Here is a 26,764-nt window from a genome sequence, read left to right as displayed (position 1 = left end):
GTAAGCGATCCTTGTCCTCTAGGAACAGTCAGTCAAAGTCCTGGGGACGAGGGGATACAGACACATGAGTCAGTAGGTGACAGTGTGGCGCTGAGTGCCTAAGTGCTCCTTCAGCTCAGGGAAAGTCTAGACCAGTATGGGTGGCAGTGATAGCAAACCATGTCACAAGAGACGGCTGAAACGGGCCGTGAAGATGTTCTGATGGCGTGAGGGGAGATGGGAGGGAGCTGGAGAACATTTGAAACCGTGCAGCCGTCAGGCTCATGGAAAGGAGGACCAAGCTCTCCATTTTCGTTAGCTGGAGGACGGCTTCCCCCGGGGAAGGCTTGTGACTTGAGGGGAAAGTCTAGGAATACTCCAGATGGGAAGGCTGCACGCTAAGATAGGTGAGCCCAGCCCAAGGACTTGGGCTTAGTTTCATTAGAGTGAGCCTAACTCAGACGTGCAGTTGTGTGCTGTGCAGGAGTTTGGGATTTGTCATGTGCTAAGTAAGATGAACTAAGTTTTTTAACTTTTTAAAAACTTTTTAGCTGTTTTGTTGGTATACAATGTTTCTTTTTTGTTTCTTTTTTTTTTGGTGAAACTCACAAGGTAGCTCTTTTTATTTAGAAGTGTGTACAGACATGCTGAGCTTTCATAATGGCTCTTTCTTTTCCTTCCTTCCTTCCTTCCTTCCTTCCTTCCTTCCTTCCTTCCTTCCTTCCTTCCTTCCTTCCTTCCTTCCTTCCTCCTTCCTTCCTTCTTCCTTCTTCTTCCTCTCTCTTTTACTTTTTTTTTCTTTCGAAGACATGGTTTCTCTGTGTAGTCCTGGCTGTTCTAGAACTCACTCTGTAGACCAGGCTGGCCTTGAACTCAAGAGATCACCTACCTCTGCCTCCTGAGTGCTGGGATTAAGGCATGTGTCACCCACCAAGGCAGCATTTTCACATATACACGTATGTCATTATATTTTGTCCCTGTTCATTCCTGAATCCTTTTTTCCTTTTTTTTTGTTGATAAGTAGTAGTTTTTATTTAAATTTTTTAAAATTTTACATATTAGCCCCAGTTCCTCCTCTCTTTCCTTCCCTTCTCTTGTCCCTCATCTTCCCCTGTCCCACCCCCCATCCACTCCTCAGAGGAGCTAAGTCTTCTCTTGGGAAGTCAACAAAGTCTGGCATACCAAGTTGAGGCAGAACCAAGCCCTTCCCCCTGTATCAAGGCTAAGCAAGGTATCCCACCATAGGGAATGGGCTTTAAAAAGCCAGTTCTTGCACTCAGGATAAGTCTTGGTCCCAGTGCCAGCCCTCCCCCCTCAACAGATCAAGCCACATAACTGTCACCCACATTCAGACAGCTTAATCCTGAACCTTTTCTTTAATGAGCCTGCCTAATTTTTAGCTCTTCAGCAATCCATTTGATTTATGTCAGTGGCAATAATGTTTTAAACATTTGAAATAAATAATAAAATTAGCACATATCTTTCCCCAGATTATTTGTTTTGTTGGAGACAGATTAAAAGCCTGAGATCCAGGACTCACTTTGTTTCTTCTTGTGTGGCTGCTGCTGATCAGCCTCTTGTATGCTTGTAGACCTTCTCAGTGTCTTCCCCTTTTGTCTTCCTTGAACTCTTGGTGAGAATCTAGAGTTAACCTTTAGGACTTGCTTCTCTAACTGCATGCCGTGCCAATCTTCTGTAGCTTAGCAGTTTTTATTAACCTTTCTGATTCTCATGTTCACTTACTCAGCGTAGCAATATTCTGGGATTTCATGACCTCATACAGCTTTCCTGGCGTATGAAATTCTTAGCTCACAACACAAGTCTCCCACCATGTTTTCGCACTGCTCGGATCCCTCCATTCCCTTTTCTCTAGGCAATTTGTAATCTCATAGAGCATGGTGTCTTACTTTCTGGCTGTTGTTCCAAATCTTACTCTTCTGATTCATCCAGTTATACCCAGTGTGTCACTGGAGATTGCTTCCCATATGAGGCTATGAACATGGAAGCAGTCCCTGTGGGCACTGCTACTCAGATATTCTTGTATGTTTTAAATAGCCATTCCTCTGGGGCACGACCTACTTTGCTAATGGTATTTATGTGGAGCCATGGGACATAGTTCAGTTACACTGGTAGAATAATGCTGCCAGAGATTGACCCTCAGTGGAGATGTCGGTGGGGACAAGATACAATATCTGTATTTTCTCATTCCTTCATTGTTTACCATTTCTTCCAGAAGCATGACTGGTCCAGGCTTTGGAAAATAAAGATTGGAGTAAATAAAAACAATTTAAATGTACTACAGAAGAGAGGAAACTATTTCTTTCCTTCCTTCTAGTGTTGGTACACATTTAATGTTTACTTTTTTATTTTACTCTTTGACAGTTTCATACATTGCTACAACACATTTGGTCAGTTTTCTCTCCCCTTTGCCCCCTTTCATTTCCCCTTCTTTTTTGATAAACGTCCTGCTCTCCTTCCTTCCTTCCTTCCTTCCTTCCTTCCTTCCTTCCTTCCTTCCTTCCTTCCTTCCTTCCTTCCTTTGTCCCTCCCTTCCTCCCTTCTTTTTTTTTTTTTCTTATTCTTAATAAGTGTAAATTGAGGCTGCTTGTGTAATCATAGGTGGGGATGTTATTTACTAGAGCAACTTACCAGTTGCTATAATACTAAAGAAAATGACTTCCCTTCCACCAGCATCCATTGAACTGCCAGTAGCTTCTCAGGTAGAGGTGGGGCTTCCCAAGAGACTCCTCTGCTTGCATTGGGATTTTGACCTTGTGTAGTTCTTGTGCTGGGGACTGTACCTCCTGTGAGTCCATGAGTGTGGTGGCCACACAGTGTCGAGAAGATGGTGTTTCATGGCACTCCTCCACAGCGTCTGGCTCTTCCATTTATTTCTGCTACCTCTTCTGAAATGTTCGTCGGGCTTTGGTGGGGGGACATTATAGGAATTAATACTCAACAGCCACTTAGTGTCAGCACCTTTATCAGTTACAAGTCTGTGCGTTAACTGTTGACCACAGCAAGCCGAATATTCGTAACTAAGACCGAGCTCAGTGCTGATCTATGGGTATAAACATAAAATTTGGAAGGCAGTTGATGCCATGTCCATTTAGCAAAACAACAGCAGTAGCTGTTTCCCATGCCTCAACCTCCCCACCTGCCCTGCTCAGGGCCTGTGATGGCCCAGTCTTTTTGGCTTTTGACCATATTTGCAATACTGGGCATGAATTCACTTCAGTGGACTGGGGCCTCAAATATAAGCAAGAAATGGTTGGCTACCCCCACAACAGTCTTGTACCTGTTGCATCTGCAGATGTATCTTGCCTAGCAGTTTGTTATTACAGCTTGCAGGGTTCACAGCTGGGGAAGACTACTGATGTCTTTTCTCTCCTGGCAGCCGCAGCCCGTACAGCACCTTCTGAGACCAGGAAAGCTAGCCAGCAGGGGAACCTTCCATTTCAGTTCCACTAGGATTTTTTGATGCCCTGCAACCAGTGTCTAGTGCCTTTAGTAAGAGTGTTGCTAGTTGTGGTGGAAAAACAAAGGTAATAGGTTATATTTTTGTAGGTGCCCTTGGAGCCTCTTACTAATGTCTCATCAGGAAGCAGCCCATATTTGGCACCATGACTTCTGGAAGCAACGTTGTTCATCTGTGCAAGGAGCTTCCTTTCAGAGGTTTTAGAAGTTGGCTTGTAGTAGTAAGAGTAAGGTTCTCACATGGCCTTTTCATGCATTCTTAGTTTTTTTCTAACCATCCCTCTATCCCTTCTCTCCTGTCCCTTAAATCCCACCCCTGCCCAAATCATTCTGCCCCCAATATTGCCCACCTCCATTACTGCCCACCAATATTGCCCACCTCCATTACTGCCCACCAATATTGCCCACCAATATTGCCCACCTCCATACTGCCCCCAATATTCCCCACCTCCATTACTGCCCCCATACTGTCCACCTTCATTACTGCCCCCAATACTGTCCACCTCCATTACTGCCCCCAATATTGCCCACCTCCATTACTGCCCACCAATATTGCCCACCAATATTGCCCACCTCCATACTGCCCCCAATATTCCCCACCTCCATTACTGCCCCCAATACTGCCCACCTCCATTACTGCCCCCAATATTGCCCACCTCCATTACTGCCCACCAATATTGCCCACCTCCATTACTGCCCCCAATACTGTCCACCTCCATTACTGCCCCCAATACTGTCCACCTCCATTACTGCCACCAATATTGCCCACCTCCATTACTGCCCCCAATATTGCCCACCTCCATTACTGCCCCCAATATTGCCCACCTCCATTACTGCCCACCAATATTGCCCACCAATATTGCCCACCTCCATACTGCCCCCAATATTCCCCACCTCCATTACTGCCCCCAATACTGCCCACCTCCATTACTGCCCCCAATATTGCCCACCTCCATTACTGCCCACCAATATTGCCCACCTCCATTACTGCCCCCAATACTGTCCACCTCCATTACTGCCCCCAATACTGTCCACCTCCATTACTGCCCCCAATATTGCCCACCTCCATTACTGCCCCCAATATTGCCCACCTCCATTACTGCCCCCAATATTGCCCACCTCCATTACTGCCCACCAATATTGCCCGCCTCCATTACTGCCCACCTCAACTATCGTCTTGTGCTCTCGCTCCTAACAAACACTCAAACCTAACACTCCTAAAGTAGGATCGGCCTGTGAGAGAGACTAACATGGTATTGATATTTCTGGGCTTTGGTTACCTTACTTGATATACAATTTCCAGTTCCATTCAATAGGAAATCCATTTCTAAAATTCAACTTTTCCTTTCCTGAAGGGAAGGCATGCAAATAAACTAAATCCTTTTAGCAGTGATTTCTATAATGCTTCCCTTTCCCGTTCACTGCTCGCGTGTGCCTCTGAATGTCCCCTCTTACTTTCTGTATTTGGAAAACTATCTCCTAGGATTTATTTTCATGGGTTGTCATGTCTGCTAGCTTGAAACTATTTTGCTGTTGCCTACCAGCACTGCCCATGATAGCCTTTGACACCACATCTTGCACTGTGGCTGAGCGTGTGCATGACTTGCCTTAGATGTTGATATCTTTTGAGGCTCTCCTGCCAATGTGAATTTTACAAGTGCCTTTTGTTCTTCTGGGTGTTCACTGGGCAACTCTTGAATAAGACATCATATACCTCTCCCAAAGATCAACTTTAAATTTTTCACATAGTACAGTTTAAACCAGTAGTACAAAGAGAAATAGTTCCTTTAATGTCCCGAAGGAGTCTCATTATGAAGACAGAACTTGACTTTGCCACGCCGATACTGGGGATACTATTTCTCTGTTTCTAAATGACTATAATGCTAGAATTGAACTCCCCTACTTTCCTATTCAAGAGAAAGGTTCACGGCTGTGTCATGATGGTTCACTAGGAAAATAAAAATCTAACTGCAGCTCTTAAATCACGGTTGTTTGCGAGGTTAGACTAAATTATTAAAGGGTTGCTGTTGTCTAGCCCCCTTATTAACGGTGTAGATTTAATTTTTTCCTTTTGCATAACTCACTCCCCTTTTTCCTTTAATTGTCATATCCTTCCAAAAGCTTGTCAGCATCATTTCGTCAGGTGCCCCTGGTGCTCTGACAACCTGGTGTATATCTAATATGCATTGCACCATAATGATGATTGATTGCTCTGTTTTCATAGTATATTAACCTTTGTGAGTAGTCTGTAATATTTACTGAGTGATGAATGAATAGTAGAGTGCAATCTATTAGTTTAGAACCCTTCTCCTTTGCCTCCACAGACCATAATGATTGCATGGAAGAGCTCATAGATAGCCAGTTTATTTCTAGTTACTAAAATGTTGTTCTTCCTGTTAATGTTTATTTTTGATTTCAAGTTACAATTTGAATTCTAGGATGTTAATCAGAGAAAGAGGATTAGAGAGCTGCTGAGGCCCAGCTCACCTAGTCCTTCCCTCCTGCTCTGGAGCTGCTGTGTGGTGCTCTGCTTGGGAAGTTAGGAGCTGAAACAAGAGGCTCTATTCAGCGTCAGTCCCTGGTAGTCAGAAAGGGCGACTGTTAATCGATCACTGTTTCTTACATCGCTAATCTAGCTCATTGCTTATTTTGGCAACAGTAATAGCGTTTACTATACCCCCCCCCCTAGTTTTCAGTGCTGTTTCTATTTAAGAGGAAATAGTAATTATTGAGGAGTGGAAAGGAGAAATTAGGCCCAGAAAGCATATTTATTTCCCTTCCCACATATGTATATTCATATGCAAGTACACAGGAAATTCATGAAATACCCGCAAATTTATGTGAGATAGCTGATGTAAAGCTGCTGCTGTAAGAGATTTTCAGTCAATGTGCATGTTCAGACCTCAGCTGTCTGGGTCACTGCTGCCACTGGATATTTTATAACACAGATCTTTGGAAGGAAACTAGTAGTTTGAGCTAAACTATATTTCCTTGTATTAACAAAAACTAGTAAAATGCTTCTTTGTTCCAAGATTATATATATATAGATATATATTATTAATATATATTATTTGACTTTTCTTATAGAAATTTCAAGAAATTGCTGAAAAAAACATGGAAAAATTGAACCGTATTGAGAACTCACATGAACAACTGGTTCTTGAGAATTCACATTTCAAAAATGCGTTGGCCAAGACTCAGAGGGAACAGACATGCTTGTTGGCGGCGTGTGCGCTGATGGCTGGTGCATTGTATCCTCTCTATAGCAGGTCATGTGCCTTATCCACACAGAGAGACTTTCTCCAGGAGCAAGTCAACAGCTTGGAATTGTTCAAACTGGAAATTAGAACGCTAGCCCAGGCGCTGGCAGCAGTAGACGAAAAGAAACAAGAAGAAGCCAAACCAAAGAAAAAACCGTTCAAAGGACTGACTCGTGTATTCCGGAAAGGTGCGATTGCAATTTTGGCAGCAAACAGACTCAAGATACTGGGCCAATCCTGTGCCTCTCTTTTTACCTGGATGGAAAGCTGTAAGGAAGGCATAGGCATGCTGGTGTGTACAGGAGAGCCCAAAGACAAGCACAAATTTCCAAGTAAGATAGTTTGTGCTTTAAAAAATCTAAGTTATATGTAAGTGAAATATAATATGTGTGTGCTTATCTATTATACAAACCTTCAAAGAATTAATCATATAGCGTAGTCCAGTTCCTCTTCACATGTGTATGTATATAAATGTTTAATTTATAAAAATTAGCCTTGAGTTTTTGTAAACTGATATTATGAAGCAACTATGTATAACTTCATATTGTCTAGATTTATTTGTATTATCTTTTTAAAACATTATAGTGGAACGTTTATACCTCACGTTTTCAATTGTGACAATCCAAAACAGACACTTAAAAGTTATCCATGCTTTCAGTATAAAATAAGAATAAAATGATGAGAGAGTTAAGAATATCTTGAAGAGTTGTTTAAAAGTGAGGCAAATATAAATTTTCAGCTGATATTTCTTGGGAATGTTTTACTATTTTTGAGAAGACAAATTTAGTTGTTTACTTTTTAAAATTTATGCCTGGGGATCAACCCTATTTTCTTTCTTTCTTTTTTAAAATTTATTTATTTATTACGTATACAATGTTCTGTCTGTGTGTATGCCTGTAGGTCAGAAGAGGGCATCAGACCTCATTACAGATGGTTGTAAGCACCATGTGGTTGCTGGGATTTGAACTCAGGACCTTTGGAAGGGCAGGCAGTGCTCTTAACCGCTGAGCCATCTCTCCAACCCTGCCCCTAAGGCTACTTTCATGGAACAAGTGCTCTGCCATTGTGTCCTCAACCCTCATGCAATGCCGGGTTCTCTGGCAGAAAGGGCCAGGGCAGAGCCAGACCTCGGGACTTTTACCTGGTTCTGAGTTCCGAGTCTGTCAAAGCAGGATCTCGTTTAATTGCATCAGGCATGAACTTATATAGGCTGAGATAAGGGGTGGGAAACCTGGGGATGGGTCGAGGTGGAGCAAGGAACAAGGGCCAATAATATCTGCACGTTAGCAGTGGCTGGTAGAGGCGTGCCTAGGTTGGGTAGCCAGAGACAGGTCTCCAAATTTGAGCTAGGCTCAGGAAGTTGCACTAGGCCTCACCAAACTCAAGTTAGGCTTAGGAAGTTACACTGGGCCTCATGCCCAGGCCTCATGAGGCCCAACAATGCAACTGCTAAGAATCAGGCCATTGTAATACAACCAAAACTAAAAGAATTGTCTGTCTTCTTTGATGCTTGTTATTTAATGTTGCGTTAGTCAGATGTAACTAGATTTTCTAACTAGAGAACACTAGGCATACAAAGGCTGATTTACTTAAGTAGCTGAACACTGCTATGAAATTTAAATGTGGATTTTAATAACTTGTAGCATTTCATAATGGTTTCTTCCGTTTCTGCAGAGCATCAAAGGGAGCAGTTACGTTGTTTACAAGCCCTTACTTGGTTCACCAGTTCTGACCTTCTTGTTGCCATTGTCAGTTCTATGACTGAGCTGCAGGAAGTCATTAATAAAACAGGTATGATCATTTTTTATGTCCATGCAAAGTATACTTAAAACAAATGCCTAGAAATCCCTTATGGTACAAATTTTAATAAATTGTCTTGGAGGAAAATACATCTGTTTTTTATTTAGCCACAGAGAGATTGTTAAATCTGTGTCTAATGATACAGTAAATAAAGGGAAATTTGATGACAAACTTTGTCTTTATTTGTAAAGGAAATTGAATAGCATTTTGGGGTGAATGTGTCTACCCCATTCTTCCCCTTTGTGATCTGTTTTTCCTATGAAAAGCACACCATTAGTTTTTTCTTTTCTTTATTTTTTATTTTAACTTTTAAAATGTGTGCGGATGTTTTGCCTCCATGTATATATCTGTGCACCTTGTGTGTTTCTGGTGCCAGCAGGGTCCAGAACAGGGTGTTGGATACTCTGGAACTGAAGTCATGGACAGTTGTGAGCTACCATGTGAGTGCTGGGAGTCGATCCAGGGTCCTTGGAAAGAGCTGCCAGTACTCTTAACCCCTGAACCATCTCACCAGCCCAAAGTTTCCTCTTTTGTTACTTGGTTTTGGTTTTCTGGCCATAAGTTTCAGAAGCTTGAGCAATAATAGCTGAGCCCATGGAAAATGCCACGTCTAATTTGGTGATATATGCATTTTTAAAATTTGTTTGATTTCCTGTGTATGTTTGATTTCCTGTATATGTTTGATTTCCTGTGTATGTTTATGTGCATGTGTGTGTCAGGAGGGTGTAATGATGACTGTTTTTTCTAAGCTGTAAGAGATGTTGCCATGTTCTGGGTAAGCTGAACCCTAGATCAGTCTAGTCATTATGATGCATTAGCAGTAACAGTGTGTCCTGACCTATTAAGACTTCCCTGCTTAGGGAAGTGTAAGCACAGGAACATGATAATGTGAGATATGATTTAAATTTTAAAGATAGGTCAATGTAAATGAGAATCATTTCATTAAAATTTCAGGTATTTAAACATAGGCTCCTCTCTCAGGAAACTTAACGATTCTCAGATTATTTTTAAGTGTGGCCACTGATGTTGGTAATCCGTGAGCATATTTAATGCTTTAGTGAACATTAACGTGCTGGGTTTGAAGTAGAAATAAAATTTAAATTTTAATTATTTAAAAAGATTAAATTAAGACATAATAAATATTATACACACATTTATAATTTTAGATAAATATAAAATAGTATGATTTCTTCAGACTGTTTCAAACAAAATTAAGAATTTTGGTTTTGTAGATTCAAAGCATCAACTAGTTTTTTTAAAAAGACATAATGATAATGTTTGGATTTAGTGTAATAAATAGATATTTTAAAGTTAATTTTTAAGAAGTTATTCAGTGAGTTTCACTATGGTGATTTCATGCATATGTGGAATTATGCTTTGTTATTATTCCTCTCTTTCACTGTCTTTCATAACTCTTCCCATACCGTATTTTGCTGGTCCCCCTTCTTCTATTATGATTTCATTTTTCTTTGCAATTAAAAATAATTTCATTTTGTGTATGTTCCTCATTTTCTTTTTCTAGTCATCTGTTGACTGTGTAAGCTTGTTTAACTTTGCATGTATAGTGAGTAGTGTAGCAGTGAAATGGATGTGTAAGTGTCTCTCTGGTGTGGCTCCATCACCCAGTCGTCCTGTTTTTAGTTGTTTGAGAGTCTCCACACTGAATTCCCTAGTGACTGCATCAGTTTATAATCCCAGCAACGCAGAGGGTTTCCCCTGCGTCCCTCCAGGATTTGTTGTCATCTGCTTTCTTAGAGATAGTCCCTGTGCTCTGGCTGACATGGACTCTCAGACTGGTTTTAATTCACATTCCCTTGATGGCTAAAGACAATGACTATATTTTCTAGTCATTACTGGCCGTTTGTGTTTCTCTGTTTGAGGACTGTCTATTCAGATTGTCAATGCATTTATTAACTAGATACTTTTTTGGTGGTTAGTTTTACAGTTCCTTATACATTCTAGATATTAACATACTGTCTGTTTATGGTTGACAAAGACTGTTTTCAGGTCTGTGAGCTGTCTATTCTGGTGATTATTTTCTTTGCTGAGCAGTAGCTTTTTATTTGTTAGTAACCCAGTTGATCAGTTCTTAAAATGATTTCTTTTGCTACTGGAATACTTTTTAGAAAACCCTTCCTTTTGTTTAGATATGGACGTATTTTGCCAGGATTTCTCTCTACTACTTTCTAAGCTTCAAGTCTTACATTAATGTTTTTGATCCATTTATTATGTGCAAGGTGAAAGATATGAATCTTAGTTTTATTCTTCCACATGTGGAATTCACTTCCCTCAGTTCCATTTGTTGAAAGAGTGAAAAACTTGTAGAAAACTCAGGTGGCTCGGCCTCTGTGGGTTTACATCTATGTGGGTTTGTATGCAGGTCTTCTATTCCAGGTCAGCACCATGCTGTTTTGTTACTGCATCTCTGTAGTGTAGTTTGGATTAGGTATTGTATTGCCTCTAGTATTGCCTTTTCTGTGTAGGAGTGTTTTGGCTATTCTTGATCTTCTGTGTTTCCATATAAAATTTAAAGTTGCGTATTACAGATTAGTAAAGAATATAATTGGATGTTTGGTGCATTTTGCTTCCTGGCTTGCATGGCACAAACGGCTTTACTCTACTAGGACCTTCTTGGTATGATGCAATAACACTTCTGAAACTGAGATAATCAAACCTTTTCTTTACTTTAGTTATTTGTTAGGTGTTTTCATTACAGTGGCAGGAAAACTAATGCAGGATAATAGAAGAGTCTCTCCAAACATAATAAAGATTAACATATTTTTAAATCATTTTTATTCTTAAGTGTATTCAAATAGATACAGAAGATATACTAGAAAAAAGGAAACATTTTCAGAGAGTTAAAGGTAAATGGTTTTCATGGAATAACAAGGGTAATAAATGTAATTAAAGTTTTGACAACTTATAAGGCTTATAATGAAATGCATATATTTAAGTTTTTGCATTTTAATTTATTTTATATGTATTGGTGTTTTGCCTGTATGTATGTGTAAAATGAGCCAGAGCGTTGGTTTCCCGGCTGCCTAGACCAGAATAATCACACAGAAACTATATTAATTACAACCCTGTGGTGGCCAATAGCTTAGGTGTATTCCTAGCTAGCTCTTAGATCTTAAATTAACCCATTTCTATTAATCTGTGTACCATTGCGAGGCTGTGGCCTACTGGTTCTGGTGTCTTTCTCCTTTGGCAGCTACATGGAGTCTCTCTGACTGCCTTCTCTCTCTCTCTCTTTCTCTCTCTCTGAATTTTCCGCCTGACTTTAGTCTGCTAAGCCATTGGCCAAAACAGCTTTATTCATTAATCAATAAAAGCAACACATACGCAGGGCATCCCACATATATGTTTGTGCTTCATGTGTGTGAAGTGCCTGTGAAAGTCATAAGAGAGCATCAGATCCCCTAAATCTGAAGTTATAGACAGTTGTGATCCCCATATGGGCTCTGGGAATCAAACCTGGGACCTCTAGAAGAGCATTTAGTTGTCAGCATCCATGTTGGGCAGCTCAGAACTCCAGTTTCAGGGGATCCAATGCCCTTGCTGGTCTTGGTAGGCACCAACACATGCAGAAATACCCGTATGCCTAGTTAAAAAGAAAATACATAAACTTTACACAAAGAATTTACTGAGATAGGGACATCTTATTTAATATTTACCCCTATAAGTGGGATTAAATTATAGTTTTCTCTTACCACCACCTTTACCATGAAAATAGTGTAAAAATTAATAAAAATATGCCCACATATCTTTGTACACTTAAGGTACAGATTATTAGTTTTGTAGTCTAAAATTGGACTTTACCGTAAGGGAGGTAGCATTTTAGATGCAAAGAAGACTTCTGATACCAGACATGTGGTATTGGATAAATTATTTACAGTTATGTGCTGTGTGCTTTGGTGCTGCATGCCTGCCTTCTCAGTTTCTGAGGAAGTTAAAGTAGGATGATCACAAATTCAAAACTAGCCTTGACTACAGAGTGAGTTCAAGGCCATCCTGGTCTACTTAGTGATGCTTTGTAAATAAAACGTTAAAAAATTCTGTGTTTGAACTCAGAGGCTCCTAACATACATGGAGGCTTAGGTTCAATCCCCAGTAAGAAAAAGACACAACAGAAAAAAGGAAATTGTGTCAGTTTCTGTATGTGTAAAATAAGGATTGTTATATTACCTTTCTTATAAGTACTTTAGCAGACTGAGTAAATTTATGAAGTACTTGTTATAGTCTTTATTTTTCTTTGCTTCAGAAAATATTTTATTTATCATTAGTACATTAATAAATAATAGAGAAATTTATAAAAACTTATAGTAAAATTTATTGGTTTAAAATTTCAAGGAAGTTTTCAGGTTACATGCAGTTTTAACTCTTATTTTTAAAGTTTTATTTATTTTACTTTATGTTTATGAATGTTTTGTCTACATGTATGTAGGATACTCTATGTGTGCTGGTGCCTGAGAAGTTAGAGGGCTTCTTGGCCCTTGGTATTAGAGTTACAGATGGTTGTGAGCCACAGTGGGTGCTGGGAACAGAACCCAGGTCCTCTGCAAGAGCAACAAGTATTCCTAACTGCTGAGCCATCTCTCCAGCCCCAGTTTCAACACTTTAAAATATAGCGCTGGGGCCAGGGAGGTGGCTCAGTGGGTAAAGCACTTGCCATGCAAGCATGAGGTCTGGAGTTTGGATCCCCAACACGCATGTAAAGGCCGAGTGGACATGATGGCCTGCTGTAACACCAGTACTTGAGAGGCAAAGACAGGGCATCCCTGGAGCAAGTGTGCTAGCTAGACTACCAAGTCAGATGACTCCTACATGTGTGGACACACATGCATGCATATAAACATGCAACCATATACACATGCCATATATATGTGGAAAGGAGAACTGGTTTTATTTTGATTACTATGTAAAGATGAAGAGGAAAATTTCTTTTTCTAATAAAATCATACTTTATTTGGGGCTGCCACAGATCTTCTTTCTTTGTAATTTATGGAAGACCCACTTAAAGCACAGTAGTAAAACTGATTATTTTCTCTCTTCTAAGTAATAGGAAGTTTAGAGAGCTATAAAAATTTAGACTGTATTTCTACTCTGCCGTCCTTATTATCATCTTCACATTGGTGCCTGCCCACTCTGCAGGTTGTGTTTGCTTAGGAAGGGAATAGAGAAAGGCAAAATATGAAAGCATTCATATACTGCTGGAAGGAATAACAGTGATGAGCTGCTTTGGAACGGAGTTTTGTGGTTTCTTAAAATGTTAGGATTGAACTGTATTATAAGCTAGTAATTCCACTACTATTTATAGATTTAAGAGAAATGAAGCCATGTGTCTAAAAATATGAGCATAAATGCACATAGCACTAATGATAATAAACAAAATGTGAATGCAAATTGAACTATCCCAGCCAATGAGTGGATAGACACACAAATGAAATTTATTAGGCCACAAGAAACAAAGCCCTTGTATATGCTGCAACAAGGAAGTCCCCTGACATCATTGGTCAAAGACGCCATTTGCTGTAGGTCACACATATTACTCCGTAATTTGAAGTGTGCAGAGTAGGAAAATTGAAAGACAGAAAGAAGACTACTGAAACCACTCAGGAATATTTATTTTAATGCTTATATACTTTCTAATGTGTTGTTTAGACTCTCCATACCTCCTCTCTCTTCTTTCTCTTCCTTTTTCTTTTCAGTGCTAGGATCAAACCCAGGGTCTTGTGCGTGTGAGGTAGGCACTCTGCCACTGAGCCACTTCCCCTGCTGTGCCTCCCCTTTTAATATCTTGCTGAAAGTGGAGCTACTTTAAACATCAGGACTGTATACTGGCACCATCACTGTGACTGCTTTCTGTCCACCTCAGGAAATCTGTGCTCATGTATGCCAGCATCAAGCAGTACTTTTTAGCATATTAAGTAACTGCATTGATCACGTTTATTCTTAGGTTAAAGAAAATTCAATTAGTGATTATTTTTAAAAGTTAGGCTTTTAGAATGAATTATGAATTATATGTAATCTATCTTCTAGGAGAGAGATTGTGCTCTTGACTGAACATTGGCTAAGAATTTGGCATCTGAGTGTGTGCTGTCGTGTGCTATTTATGTGACTCTGCCCCCTTTCAGCCTTAACATTCTCATGTGCACATTCTGACTGTGCTGTTCAGCCTTAACATTCTCATGTGCACATTCTGACTGTGCTGTTCAGCCTTAACATTCTCATGTGCACATTCTGACTGTGCTGTTCAGCCTTAACATTCTCATGTGCACATTCTGACTGTGCTGGATACTTTCATAGCAGCTTGATACAAACTAAAGTTGTCTGAGAGGAGAGAGACCCAGCTAAGAAAATGGCTCTGTAAGATCAGGCTTTGGGCAAGTCTATAGGTAGGGCATTGTCTTAAATTAGTGATTGATTTGGGAAAGTCCGACCCATTGTGGGGGTGTTCCATCCCTGGGCTGGTGGTTCTGGGTTCTATAAGAAAGCAGGCTAAGGCCGGGCGGTGGTGGTGCACGCCTTTAATCCCAGCACTCGGGAGGCAGAGGCAGGCGGATCTCTGGGAGTTCGAGGCCAGCCTGGTCTACCAGAGCTAGTTCCAGGACGGGCACCAAAACTACAGAGAAACCCTGTCTCGAAAAACCAAAAAAAAAAAAAAGCAGGCTAAGCAAATTATGTGAGCAAGCCAGTAACCAGCATCTCTCCATGACTTCTGCATCAGCTCCTGCTTCCAGGTTCCTGCTCTGTGTGAATTCTTGTCCTCACTGTTTTTGATGATGAACTGTTATATGGAACCGTGAACAAAATTAACCCTTTCTTTCCCAAGTTGCTTTTGATCCTGGTGTTTCATCTCAATAGTAACCCTAACTAAGACATTGGCTAATATGTTCATTAGAGAAAAAAGTAACTTGTTTGAACATATCTTCTGAATATGTAAATGTCCATTGTTTTATCTCTTTCTTGTATACTGATATATACATATATGTGTATATACAGATACATATATGTATATATATATATGTGTGTGTGTGTGTGTGTGTATGTGTGTGTGTGTGTATTGTTTTTTGAGACAGGGTTTTTCTGTAACAGCCCTGGCTGTCGTGGAACTAGCTCTTGTAGACCAGGCTGGCCTTGAACTCACAGAGATCCACCTGCCTCTGCCTCCTGAGTGCTGAGATTGAAGGCGTGTGCCACCACTGTCTGGCACATATTGATATCTTAATGGAACTAACATTGCTTTTTTTTTTCTTCACAGAACTGGAAGTTTAATAATGATAGTTTGAAGTCACATTTTAGAAAGTACTTACAGTGTTTGGCCACTGCTTTTATAAACTTTGATGGTGTATTCATAGGCACTGGGCAGAGACCCCGGTTTCCATTTTGCCTCTATAAGAACTGGACAGGTGGCAACCTTTTTGCTTTTGCGGTAGTGTTTGCCCACTTGAGATAAATTACCTCTTCTAGATATCCAAATGGCGTGCCTGCAAGAGATCATTTACCTCAAACAGGGGAGTACGCTGCTTTCATTGAAGGGCTGAGATATCAATCATTACGGGAATAGAATGTAGGTAGCTCAACGTTTTGGTATGACTGGGCTAAACTAAAAATTTAAATGTAGAAACAAATGCATTTTATTTGATTTCTAAGTTTATTTCTGAGTATATCCAAGGGCAACTGGACACAGGTAGAATGTCGGTGCGTTTTATTACTTACCTTCTCAGTAATGAAATCTTAGCTGTCTTGAAGGTAGCTGACTCAAGCTCAGCCTTGCTAGTAAGTTGCTATGCAACTTGCCTCCTATTGCATGCTGCAGTAAACTTTGCAGAAGTCCTATCTACAAAGGGCCAACTCAGAAGCCTAATTATGTTCATGTCAAGACCGAAGTTTCATATTTGGAAGGTCAAACCAGTGAGAAATTGTTTTTCTGTTAATAAGAAGTTTTTGCTGTATATTAGAAAGTCAAGACCTTAGCCAGGCCTGGTTGTACATGCCAGCAGCTTTGAAGCACAAGTGGGAGGATGAATCCAGGGCAAGCCTGGCCTACACAGTGAGTTCTAGCTCAGCCTGGGCTGCACTGTGAGGCCTTAGTTAAAAGACAATGTTAAATTAGTAACGCTACTAGCATTACCAACATTATTCCCCACTGATACTTTTATGCACTTTATTGTTAATTCACTATTACTCTTTGCTTAAAGGGGGCTTCTCATGCTTTCTGAGTTGAAACGCTCCATTTTAATTAGAAAAACACGTCATAGACTCCAGTTGCATTTTTAGTAGCAATAGACTCTGTAATGCTTTCTAAAGACTTCTAGGTTTATTACACGCAGCATCAGATACATGTCACTGTTGTGTGTATTTTGTTATGACAGATAAAGATCAAGCTGCCGTGCTTGCTGCAGCTGAAGGACAGGACTCCCGCAGTAAGTCCTTGTCCCTCCGGGAGCCCTCCAACCTTCAGGACTAGAACTGCTGGGCCAGTGGGCTGCTTAGGAATCCGTTTTGAAGATTTATTTGTTGATGTGAAAGCATGCCTGTTCTATGGGGAAAAGGAACTGTGCAGCTTGTGATCTGCTTCTTTATAAAGGTCACATTGTTTAAGTTGGGAAAATGGCTAGCAAATTCTATTAACGTAAAGAAAAAATTGTTTTTAACAGGTATAAATTTTAAAATAGTGGAGACATGTAAACATGAGGATTTTTAGTGGCTCTTGGTCTCTGTCATGCAGATAAATATGTAATTCTGACCCTACAGTATCTCTTCCTCTTTCATTATAAAATTGTGTTCCATATGGTAAAATGTGAGCTCTATTATAAAAGTGCCTCTTAAAACATAAATTATTTATTGCTCTGACTGTAGCTCATGATGGTTAGCACTCAGGGACTTGGAATGTGTCTTTTCCTAACTTTTTAAAAATTCAGAAGAATGCCTAGTGGAATAGTATTGCCATTTAATTTTCTCTTTCTTAGTGGTTGGTGTCTACCAAACATATTTCAGGGATATAGTAAATAATAACAACAAAAAGAAAACAAGAAAGCACTATGTATTATAATTTAATTGTAGTTGAATTTTATTTTAAAGCTCTTTTTATTGGAAATGTTATTACTTTTGTGTTACTTAAAAATTTAAAATCAGATTTTATATTTGTGCATGAAAGTTAATATTACTTTCTCTTGCTATTTTTGAATGCATTGTTGAGTTCAGTATTGTTGCATCTGCTATGGAAGTAAAATGGAATGTGATTAATCCAATAAATATATAAAAATATCCACATATGCTAGCCTGGGATAGTGAAGATAGGGCAGCTGGAAATGAAAGAAGACAAATGAAAAAATACAGTACAACTAGAGACACAGAGAATACATATATTTGATATCAAAATGATATGCTGGCTATTAGAAGAAAATTAAATTTTACTATTCTTTCATTGAGCAGTGAATTATTTACTATAATTTTAGTTATTTACTTAACTGTTTTAAATTATGTGTTGAATGTCATCTAAGTGTGCTAGTAATTTTTTTGTCATTCATTACTTACTAAATGTCTCATTATTAACAATTATGCATTTTAATTAAATTTTGTATGACTTTGTCCATGACATTCTTTGAGAGTATGTTTATATTGAGTGTCATATAGAATGAAAATATATCATATTATATTCTCAAAAGTTGCACACTAACAACTAATAAATTTATATAGAATATTATACTTTTATCAAATTGGCGATTTTAAGTGTAACTCGGATGCAGTGTGATTTCCAAACCTTGACTGCTATGTGGCATATAAAATTGATCCTTCCATTTATATATTGAGGAATAGAAGAAATAGAATACAGTTCAAATTTTAGAATACAGAGTGTCTGTAAGGTAGAATGCAGAGTATTGGTGAGGCAGTTCTTAATGCCATTGGAAATCATTGATTGCCCTTGGTCAGTGTTGCTCTTTAGTTTTGACCTGTACATAATCTCACAATTAACACAATACAATTTGATTTGGTAATATTGCCCTTATGACAGAAAGGCAAAATTTAGATTAACTCCAGTAGTAGAGAGTCGGAATGTAGTATGTACACCACTAGATTTGGGTTTGAAGACTCCGGTGCTGGTCATCTCACACGGATAAGACAAGGAATGGCAGATCAGGACCTGCTTTGAATAGGAAAATGAAATTACATAACTTTTATGAAGGTATAAATACGCCTATTAACTGTATCTGGAATATCAGTTAGTAGGGAGAATAGTGACAGTTTTGTTTATCACCATTAGGCACAGTTATTAATTACAGACCTAAGGAGCTGGTAGTAAGCAAGATGTGTAGCAAACATAAGGACCCTCAAGTCCATTAGACACAGGTTCGGCACTGAAATGCCACCAGGAAATACGTAATTATAGTTGTAGGCTTTTACCTCTCCTGAATAAAGAAAATTGTGTGATTTTTTTTGTCTGAGAATATAAGAATTATGGGGCTAAGGTCATAAGCAGTCATAATTATGAATAGAAATCAAATTATGGGAAGTTTTAGAAAAGGAAAGGGAAGGTGAATTTCTAGAGCGATGCTGTTCCATGCGAAGGTCAGATTCGAAGTTCAGGAGGTTCTCTGTAGTGAGCCAAGCTTGTGCTCAGCTTTTCATAGTAAAGGTCGATGGGGACGTGGCTATAAAGGCATGAGAACTACATACCTGAAAAATTCTATTGTGATCACTAACAATGTATAATTAACATGAGGCAACTCATATATTGTGCTTTTTTTTTTCCTTTGAAGATCCAAATTCCAGAATCTGTGGACATTTACTCATAGGTGCAGCCAAGAGTTCTTTTGCAAAACTAATGGATAAAATTAGTTTGGCAATGGAAAGTATACCTCTGCATAGCAGCCGGAGCATAACATATGTAGAGAAAGATTCCCTGGTTCAGAGGCTGGCCCGTGGACTTCACAAAGTGAACACGCTGGCCCTGAAGTATGGTTTGCGCAGCCATATGCCTATTATGGTATGTGCTATTTCATTCAGTAGTGACTTTAGGATTTGTGGGCTAGAAAGTGTATTAGCCTATTTATAGTTTAAATCAATTTATGTGAGTAATAAATATTTTAATAAAATAAAGCTTCTTTAATAAGCTTACTTGGTTTAGAGATAGCTAGTATTATTTTTTGCATTATTAATGTTTGAGTTCAACTTAGCAAAATGCTCATTGGTATTGATTTACTAGTAGATCTGTAGCTGATGTTTGTAAATGTACTCTTATTTAACGACAGAAAAGTACTGCATCATTACAAAAGCAAATATTTGGATTTACGCAAAGGCTGCATGCAGCTGAAGTTGAGCGCCGCTCACTGCGCCTAGAGGTTACAGAATACAAACGGACTCTGAGTGAAATGAAAAAGGAGCTTGACAAATCACAGAATCTGCAGATGCAATTAAATGAATTTAAGCACTCTGTAAGTAGATCTGGCATAGTAAACCATGGCTATGTGATACCTCTTTCTATATGATTTCCTTAACAGTGTTTGTTTGGTTAATAGAAGTAATTCAAAGTCCCTTCAATAGGATTGCTTTGTTTTAAAAGTTTCTGTTATTTATTTTCTAGTTTTATTTTTTTATAGAGAATAGATTTTTTTCATACAATATCTTTGAATAGTTTCCCTTACACCAACTCTTCTCAGATCTTCCCTGTTTCTCCTCCCACCCAATTCTTGACCCTTCTTTCGCTCTTTCATTAGGAAACAAACCATCTAAAAAATAACAATCAAAACAAACCAGAATAGGACAAAACAAACAAGCATGTAGGGAAAAAAATGAGCCAAAGAAAAAGTACAAGAAATACGTATAGACACAAGAGACACATGTTTTCACTCACAGGAATCCCTTAAAAACACAAAACCAGAAACTAAACTATAATATAAATATCCAAAGGACCTGTAAGGTTATAAACAAAGAGCCTCCATCTACTGCTGGGCATGGAAACTGCTATCTATCTATCTATCTATCTATCTATCTATCTATCTATCTATCTATCTATCTATCTATCTGTAATCTATCTATCTGTAATCTATCTATCTGTAATCTATCTATCTATCTATCTATCTATCTATCTATCTATCTATCTGTAATCTATCTATCTATCTATCTATCTATCTATCTATCTATCTATCTATCATCTATCTATCTATCTATCTATCTGTAATCTATCTATCTGTAATCTATCTATCTATCTATCTATCTATCTATCTATCTATCTATCTATCTATCTATCTGTTCTGGGAATCAGCCTCAAGTTGTTATTCAGGCTTGCATGACAACAGCTACTTTGCCCTGCAGACCTGTCTTGTTTTTCCCAGAATGCCATTTTAAAGCATATATTTTTATTTTAGTTAAGACTTGTGTTTGTTCGCCTGCTACAGGCATGTGGCTAACAAAGCTAGCAGCCCTAAAAGGTGTGTGATGAAATGTGGCCATAGGGTAGGATGCTTTTCCTTAGAGAACTTCCCTTTAGAATGCTTTCTATCGGGAAGCCTGCTGTTTGTGTAGTGGACAAAAATCTCCTCGCTTATATTTTGAATAATTTTCATTCTTATGCTTTATACACTATTATAATTTGAATGCTAATATTAGATTATTTAGTGATATTTTAGTATTATGTGGTCATGCTATAAATTTATCTTCAAATTTAATTCAAGCAAAGCTTTCTCTTTCTGTGAGTTGCATCATTTCTGGGCCTTGGAGAAAATATTTTTGTCTTATTTCTTAGAAAATTGGGAGATTGAAGAGCTTCATAAGATAGCAATAGTTTTATGTTTTCTAGATATACACAGTAAGATTTTCATTCTGCCATTCCTAGATTTTTTTTTTTTTTAAGGATTCAAATCAGCTGCATTATGTTTGTGATGAATTACATGAATCCCCTTCCAATCCACGCTGACGGGGGCAAGCTGACATTTAGATGACTACATGTGCAGGTAGAACCGTGAAGGGAGCCATGCATCTCCCTAGTTCCACATGTACTTCATGGAATGCACCTTTTGTGAAACATTTTTCCTTGTGCACTTGAAGATGACAGTGTCAGGTGTCTTCTAACTGTGTTTTACTCACTCAAGTGCCTCGAAGAAGGGATATTCAAGTGATCTGACCTAGACCCCATGAGCCTTTATGGGAGGCTGGGCTTGTGGAGAGCTCTCGTTAGTCTTTCAGGGCTGTGCCCTGCCCTCCAAGTAGTCACCGCATTGTAAGTCATCTTTTATATGACGGTGTAGCGTTTCATTAGCAGGTGTTCACATATGAATATCGTTCATTCTTTTCTGTGTTGAGTGAGAAAGCTAAGTGAGTTCTCAACTCGGTACAGCTATTTCCACGCAAGATGTATGTAGGCAAGAGAGTAAGGCAAATTTTGATAATTACAGTTGTTCTGGGAAAACAAGACACGGTAGCCTGAGAGTGTGAGTGTGGGTAGGAACTGCTAGAGAAGACATGGGGTCAGAGAGATCCATACAGTAGCATAATGAACATAGACTTAGATAATCATTCCAATACTTATGGTCATTTGAATATTTTTTCATAGTCATAATCTTTACAAAAAGCTTTTTTTTTTTTTTTTTTTTTTTTTAATTTGGAAATTGGGTGTGGTGGTACATGCCTTGAATCCCAACACTCAGGAAGTAGAGGCAGTCACAGATCTCTGTGACTTTGAGGCCAACCTGGTGCTGCAGAGCAAGTTCCAGGACAGCTAGGGCTACATAGAGAAACCCTGGCCCAAATAAACCAAAGCAAACCAAACTTTATTTGGAATTTCAAGTGTTTTCTAGGATTTTGTTTGACAAAAGATAACTTTTAAAGTATGATTATTATACTTTAAAAACAAAAGTGATAGTTTATTTTGATTTTTTCTGAGCAAAACAAATTTTATGTTTTGTTTTATAATAAGTTCTTAGAAATGTTTGCCATTACATTGTTTTTCAAATTTCTATTAATGTATAGTATCTGTGAGTGTATGACATGTGTCCAGGTACCTGTGAAGGCCAGAAGAGGGCATGGTGTCCCCTGGATGCTAGTTGTGAGCCCATCCCCTTGTGGGTGCTTGAAACTGAATTCTGTTCTGGAAGAGCAGTTGGTGCTCTTAAGCACAGAGCCGAGTCTCCAGCCCCATGCTATGTTCTTTATGTCACCAAATACTGCTCTGAAGAAGAAATAGTACAGCAATACAATTGGCTTGCAACTGATTTTTCCTCTTCTTCTTAAAGAAATTGATCACCCATGAGAAGTTTGAAAGTGCATGTGAAGAACTAAATAATGCATTACTTCGGGAACAGCAGGCTCAAATGCTGTTGAATGAACAGGCCCAGCAACTACAGGAGTTGAATTATAGACTTGAGTTGCACTCCAGCGAGGAAGCTGACAAAAACCAGACTCTTGGAGAAGCTGTTAAGGTATAACTAATCTCTTGTATAATGAGTTATTTGTTGTTTGTATGGATCCTGGTCTGCTTGTCATGTCATGCATAGTTCCTGATATAGGGAATAGATCCAAAGGTGTAAAATCTTTTTCCATAAATGGTTTGTAAGGATGGTGTGAGGTGTCATTCTGTCCTCACCTTGAGCCTTCATGTACATGTATGGAAGATGTAAAGTGGGCTTTATGACTGGTTGAAAACAACATAAGTATTTTTCCAGTAATAATTTTTTAAAATGTGTTTTTTATTGAAATAGTTTTCATATAATATATTCTTATCGTTTCCCTTCCTCCAACTCCTCCCAAATCCTCACCATCTATCCACCTACCTACCAACTACATGCCCTTTCTTTCTCTCCCTCACCGTCTACTCACCTACCTAACAACTACATACTCTTTCTTTCTCTCTCTCTTACCATCTACCCACCTACCTACCAACTACATACCCTTTCTTTCTCTCTCTCTCTCTCTCTCTCTCTCTCTCTCTCTCTCTCTCTCTCTCTCTCTCTGTCTCACCATCTACCACCTACCTACCAACTACATACCCTTTCTTTCTCTCTCTCTTTAGAAAACAAAGGCAAACAAAAGCTAAACTAGAATAAAAAAGAAAAAAAGCATAAGAAATTCACACACACAGAGTTTTTGTGGGCTTGTTGCTGCTGCTTGTTGTGCTATCCCTGTTTTCTGGGGGGCAAGGGATGAGCAGATGCAGAGGCATAGACACAGGTGCTCTTTATTGTAAAAAGCGGGGGTGGGGGTGGGGAGGTGGGGGCGTGGGGAATGGAAGGGTACGGGGTTAGGGGGGTTAGGGAAATTAAGCTGCCATAGGAACAATTCTGGTTGGTCCTTTTGAAACTGGAGGTCACTGCTGGTGTGTTGTGATTAGCTAGGAGCATATGTCATTAGTTGCCATGGTTTTGGTCTGCTGACAGGTCGTCTTGGCCAATTTTGCATACTCACTGTGAATTTGTATGTGCTTGCTTGTGCTTGTGTGATTGCCCTGCCTTAACACACACACACACACACACACACACACACACACACACACACACACACACACCCTGTATAAACAAAAATTTAGAAATTGTTATATACAAGCAAAAGATCAGTAAGATAAAATGCCCAAACAAAGCTGTATGAGACAAAACATCTATAAAATTCTATTGAGTTCATTTTGTGTTGGCCATCTACTGCTGGGCATGAGACTGCTCTTAGGTGCGGTTAATTGTGAGATTAAAAGTGAGATTCCATGCATTGTCAGGCATGGGTTTTATCTCGTAGAATAGACCTTAAACCTAAGCAAAGAGTAGTTGGTTACTACTATAATTCTTGTGTCACTATTGCACCAGCATATGGTGCAGGCAGGTCACTCTTGTAGATTTTAGGGTTGGTAGCTGGGTTGCTGGTACCTTTCTCCTCTGGTAGCATTCCGAGCACCTTCCAGTACCATGAACACTAGTCAGTAGGGTTGGAGGCTCTAGGTAGGCACCAACTCATCTTCTCTGTTTAATGAGATAAACGATGTTGTCTTTAGCAATAGGGTTTATCATCAGTTTGTGGAGAATAACCCATAGCCTTGGAAATAACTTGAGAGGTTTGGGCTTTCCATACAGCCCCTTTGGCCAATGGCTCAACTAGATATAACCCATTCCTGACACTAGAGATTTTACTTGTTGGTGAAAGATTTCTATTTAGGGTTTTGTCTCCACCATTATTTGGTGATATCATTTAGATTTCTTTCATATATGTATATAATTTGAGAAGTGTCTACAGTAGTCGGTTTTCATATGACCCCTCAAATGGCTCTCAATATTAGTTGCCCCTCCCCATATTCCCTCTCTTACCTTTCTGTCCATCTCCCCATTTAATCCCCTCTTATGATTCTCCAGTCTCTCCATAACTACATGTTTTATTTCTTCTTCCTTGGGAGATACCCTAGACTCTTACGCTGTACCTAACCTCTGTGGTCCCATGGATTGTAGCATGCCTACCAAAAGTTTAAGAACTAACATCCACATATAAGAGAATACATAAAATACTTGAATTTTGGGGGTATAGGTTACTTCTCTCAGGAAGAGTTTTTCCTTTGATTTGGGATTCTTGTCCTTTGTCTATTCCCGTTTTTCTTAGATTTGGTCTTTTCATAGTGTTCCAGATTTTCTAGATAGTTTGTGCCTGGATTTAACACGTTCTTTGACTGAGGTTTTCACTTCTTCTACCTTGTCTCCATTCCTGAGATTCTTCCATGCCTATAATCTGTTTGTTTGACTTTCTAAATTTTTCATTTCCAGTTTTATTTTTGTTTGGGTTTCTCATTGATTTTATTTCTTTATTACATTCTTCTTTTATGTTATGAATTGTTTTTATTATTTTATTTTACTGCTGTGTTTTCACACACTTCATTAAGGGATTTATCCTATCTTTTTCAAGACCTTTGTAGTTGGACTTTTCCTTCCCTCCTGCTAGTTCCCAAATAACCAACATGGAGACTTAATATTAACTATAAATACTTGGCTGATAGCTTAGGCTTGTTACTAATTAGTTCTTACAACCTAAATTAGCCCATATTTTCTATCTAAATTCTACCACATGACTCATGCCTTGTTACCTCATTTTCTACACATCCTGCTCCCTCTACATCTGGCTGGCAACTCCCAAGACTCTGGCTTTCATCCCAGCATCCGCCTAATCTGGCTCTCCCACCTATTCTCTTCTTGCCCAGCCATAGCCCAGTTAGATCTTTATTAATCAATGAGAGTGATACATATTTACAGTGTACAAAAATTGTTCTACAGCAGTCCTTGAACATATTTGTGATTGTTGTTTTGAAGTCCTTGTTTGCACTTCAGTTGTTATTACACTTCTCAGGACCTACTCGTTAGTAGGGTTACTGGTTTCTGGTGGAGGCATATTGTCTTGGCTGTTAAGTTTTGTGTATTTTGTGCTGGTGTCTAGTCATCTGGAGTTGGGATGACTGAGGTGATTATATGAGTTGGTGTCTGGTCTTGTCTTTGGTGAGTGGGTGTTCTGTTCCTTAGTTTGCTCTCACGGGATCTTAGAAAAGCCTGGTGGCTGTGGCTTGCCTGGTAGAGAATGCTTCTTCAGGTTGGCGAGTAGCAGAGAGGGATAGAGGTGGGCCAGGAGAAAAGGCTGCGAGGGGCTTCGGGAAAGCACTTGGGGATCCTGTCCCCACCAAGAGGCAGGGTCTCCAGGGAACTAGAGATGCGGTGGGAGGAGAGCCTCCTTCAAATCCATTGCAGTGAGACTAATCTGGGGATTCAGGGATGAAAGGGCCAAGGGAGTAGGGCTGTACCAAGAGTGAGAGTTGGAGTCTCCAGTGGGAAGACTCGCGGTGGGAGTCTCCAGTGGGTAGACTCGCGGTGGGAGTCTCCAGTGGGTAGACTCGCGGTGGGAGTCTCCAGTGGGAAGACTCGCGGTGGGAGTCTCCAGTGGGAAGACTCGCGGTGGGAGTCTCCAGTGGGTAGACTCGCGGTGGGAGTCTCCAGTGGGTAGACTCGCGGTGGGAGTCTCCAGTGGGTAGACTCGCGGTGGGAGTCTCCAGTGGGTAGACTCGCGGTGGGAGTCTCCAGTGGGTAGACTCGCGGTGGGAGTCTCCAGTGGGAAGACTCGCGGTGGGAGTCTCCAGTGGGAAGACTCGCGGTGGGAGTCTCCAGTGGGAAGACTCGCGGTGGGAGTCTCCAGTGGGTAGACTCGCGGTGGGAGTCTCCAGTGGGTAGACTCGCGGTGGGAGTCTCCAGTGGGTAGACTCGCGGTGGGAGGCACCGCAGCTGCCAGTGGATTGGTAA

At 39.6% G+C, this 26,764-nt stretch overlaps 1 protein-coding gene across 2 annotated transcripts in view; it reads left to right on the top strand.

The window, feature by feature from the left end:
• The window catches only part of Ccdc171 (coiled-coil domain containing 171), a 339,088-nt gene that overhangs the window by 128,111 nt on the left and 184,213 nt on the right, over positions 1–26,764 (top strand). For both annotated transcript variants that reach the window (XM_057784865.1, XM_057784864.1), the window contains exons 16-20: positions 6,544–7,048; positions 8,391–8,507; positions 19,280–19,506; positions 19,772–19,954; positions 22,751–22,936. In XM_057784865.1, the coding sequence (XP_057640848.1) occupies positions 6,544–7,048; positions 8,391–8,507; positions 19,280–19,506; positions 19,772–19,954; positions 22,751–22,936 (1,218 nt within the window). The remainder of the gene's footprint in view (positions 1–6,543; positions 7,049–8,390; positions 8,508–19,279; positions 19,507–19,771; positions 19,955–22,750; positions 22,937–26,764) is intronic.

The sequence above is a fragment of the Chionomys nivalis genome, chromosome 11, assembly GCF_950005125.1.
Source record: "Chionomys nivalis chromosome 11, mChiNiv1.1, whole genome shotgun sequence".
Classification (NCBI taxonomy): Eukaryota; Metazoa; Chordata; class Mammalia; order Rodentia; family Cricetidae; genus Chionomys; species Chionomys nivalis.
The sequence above is the reverse complement of the archived record's forward strand: the minus strand, read 5'-3'. Positions and strand labels throughout refer to the sequence as shown.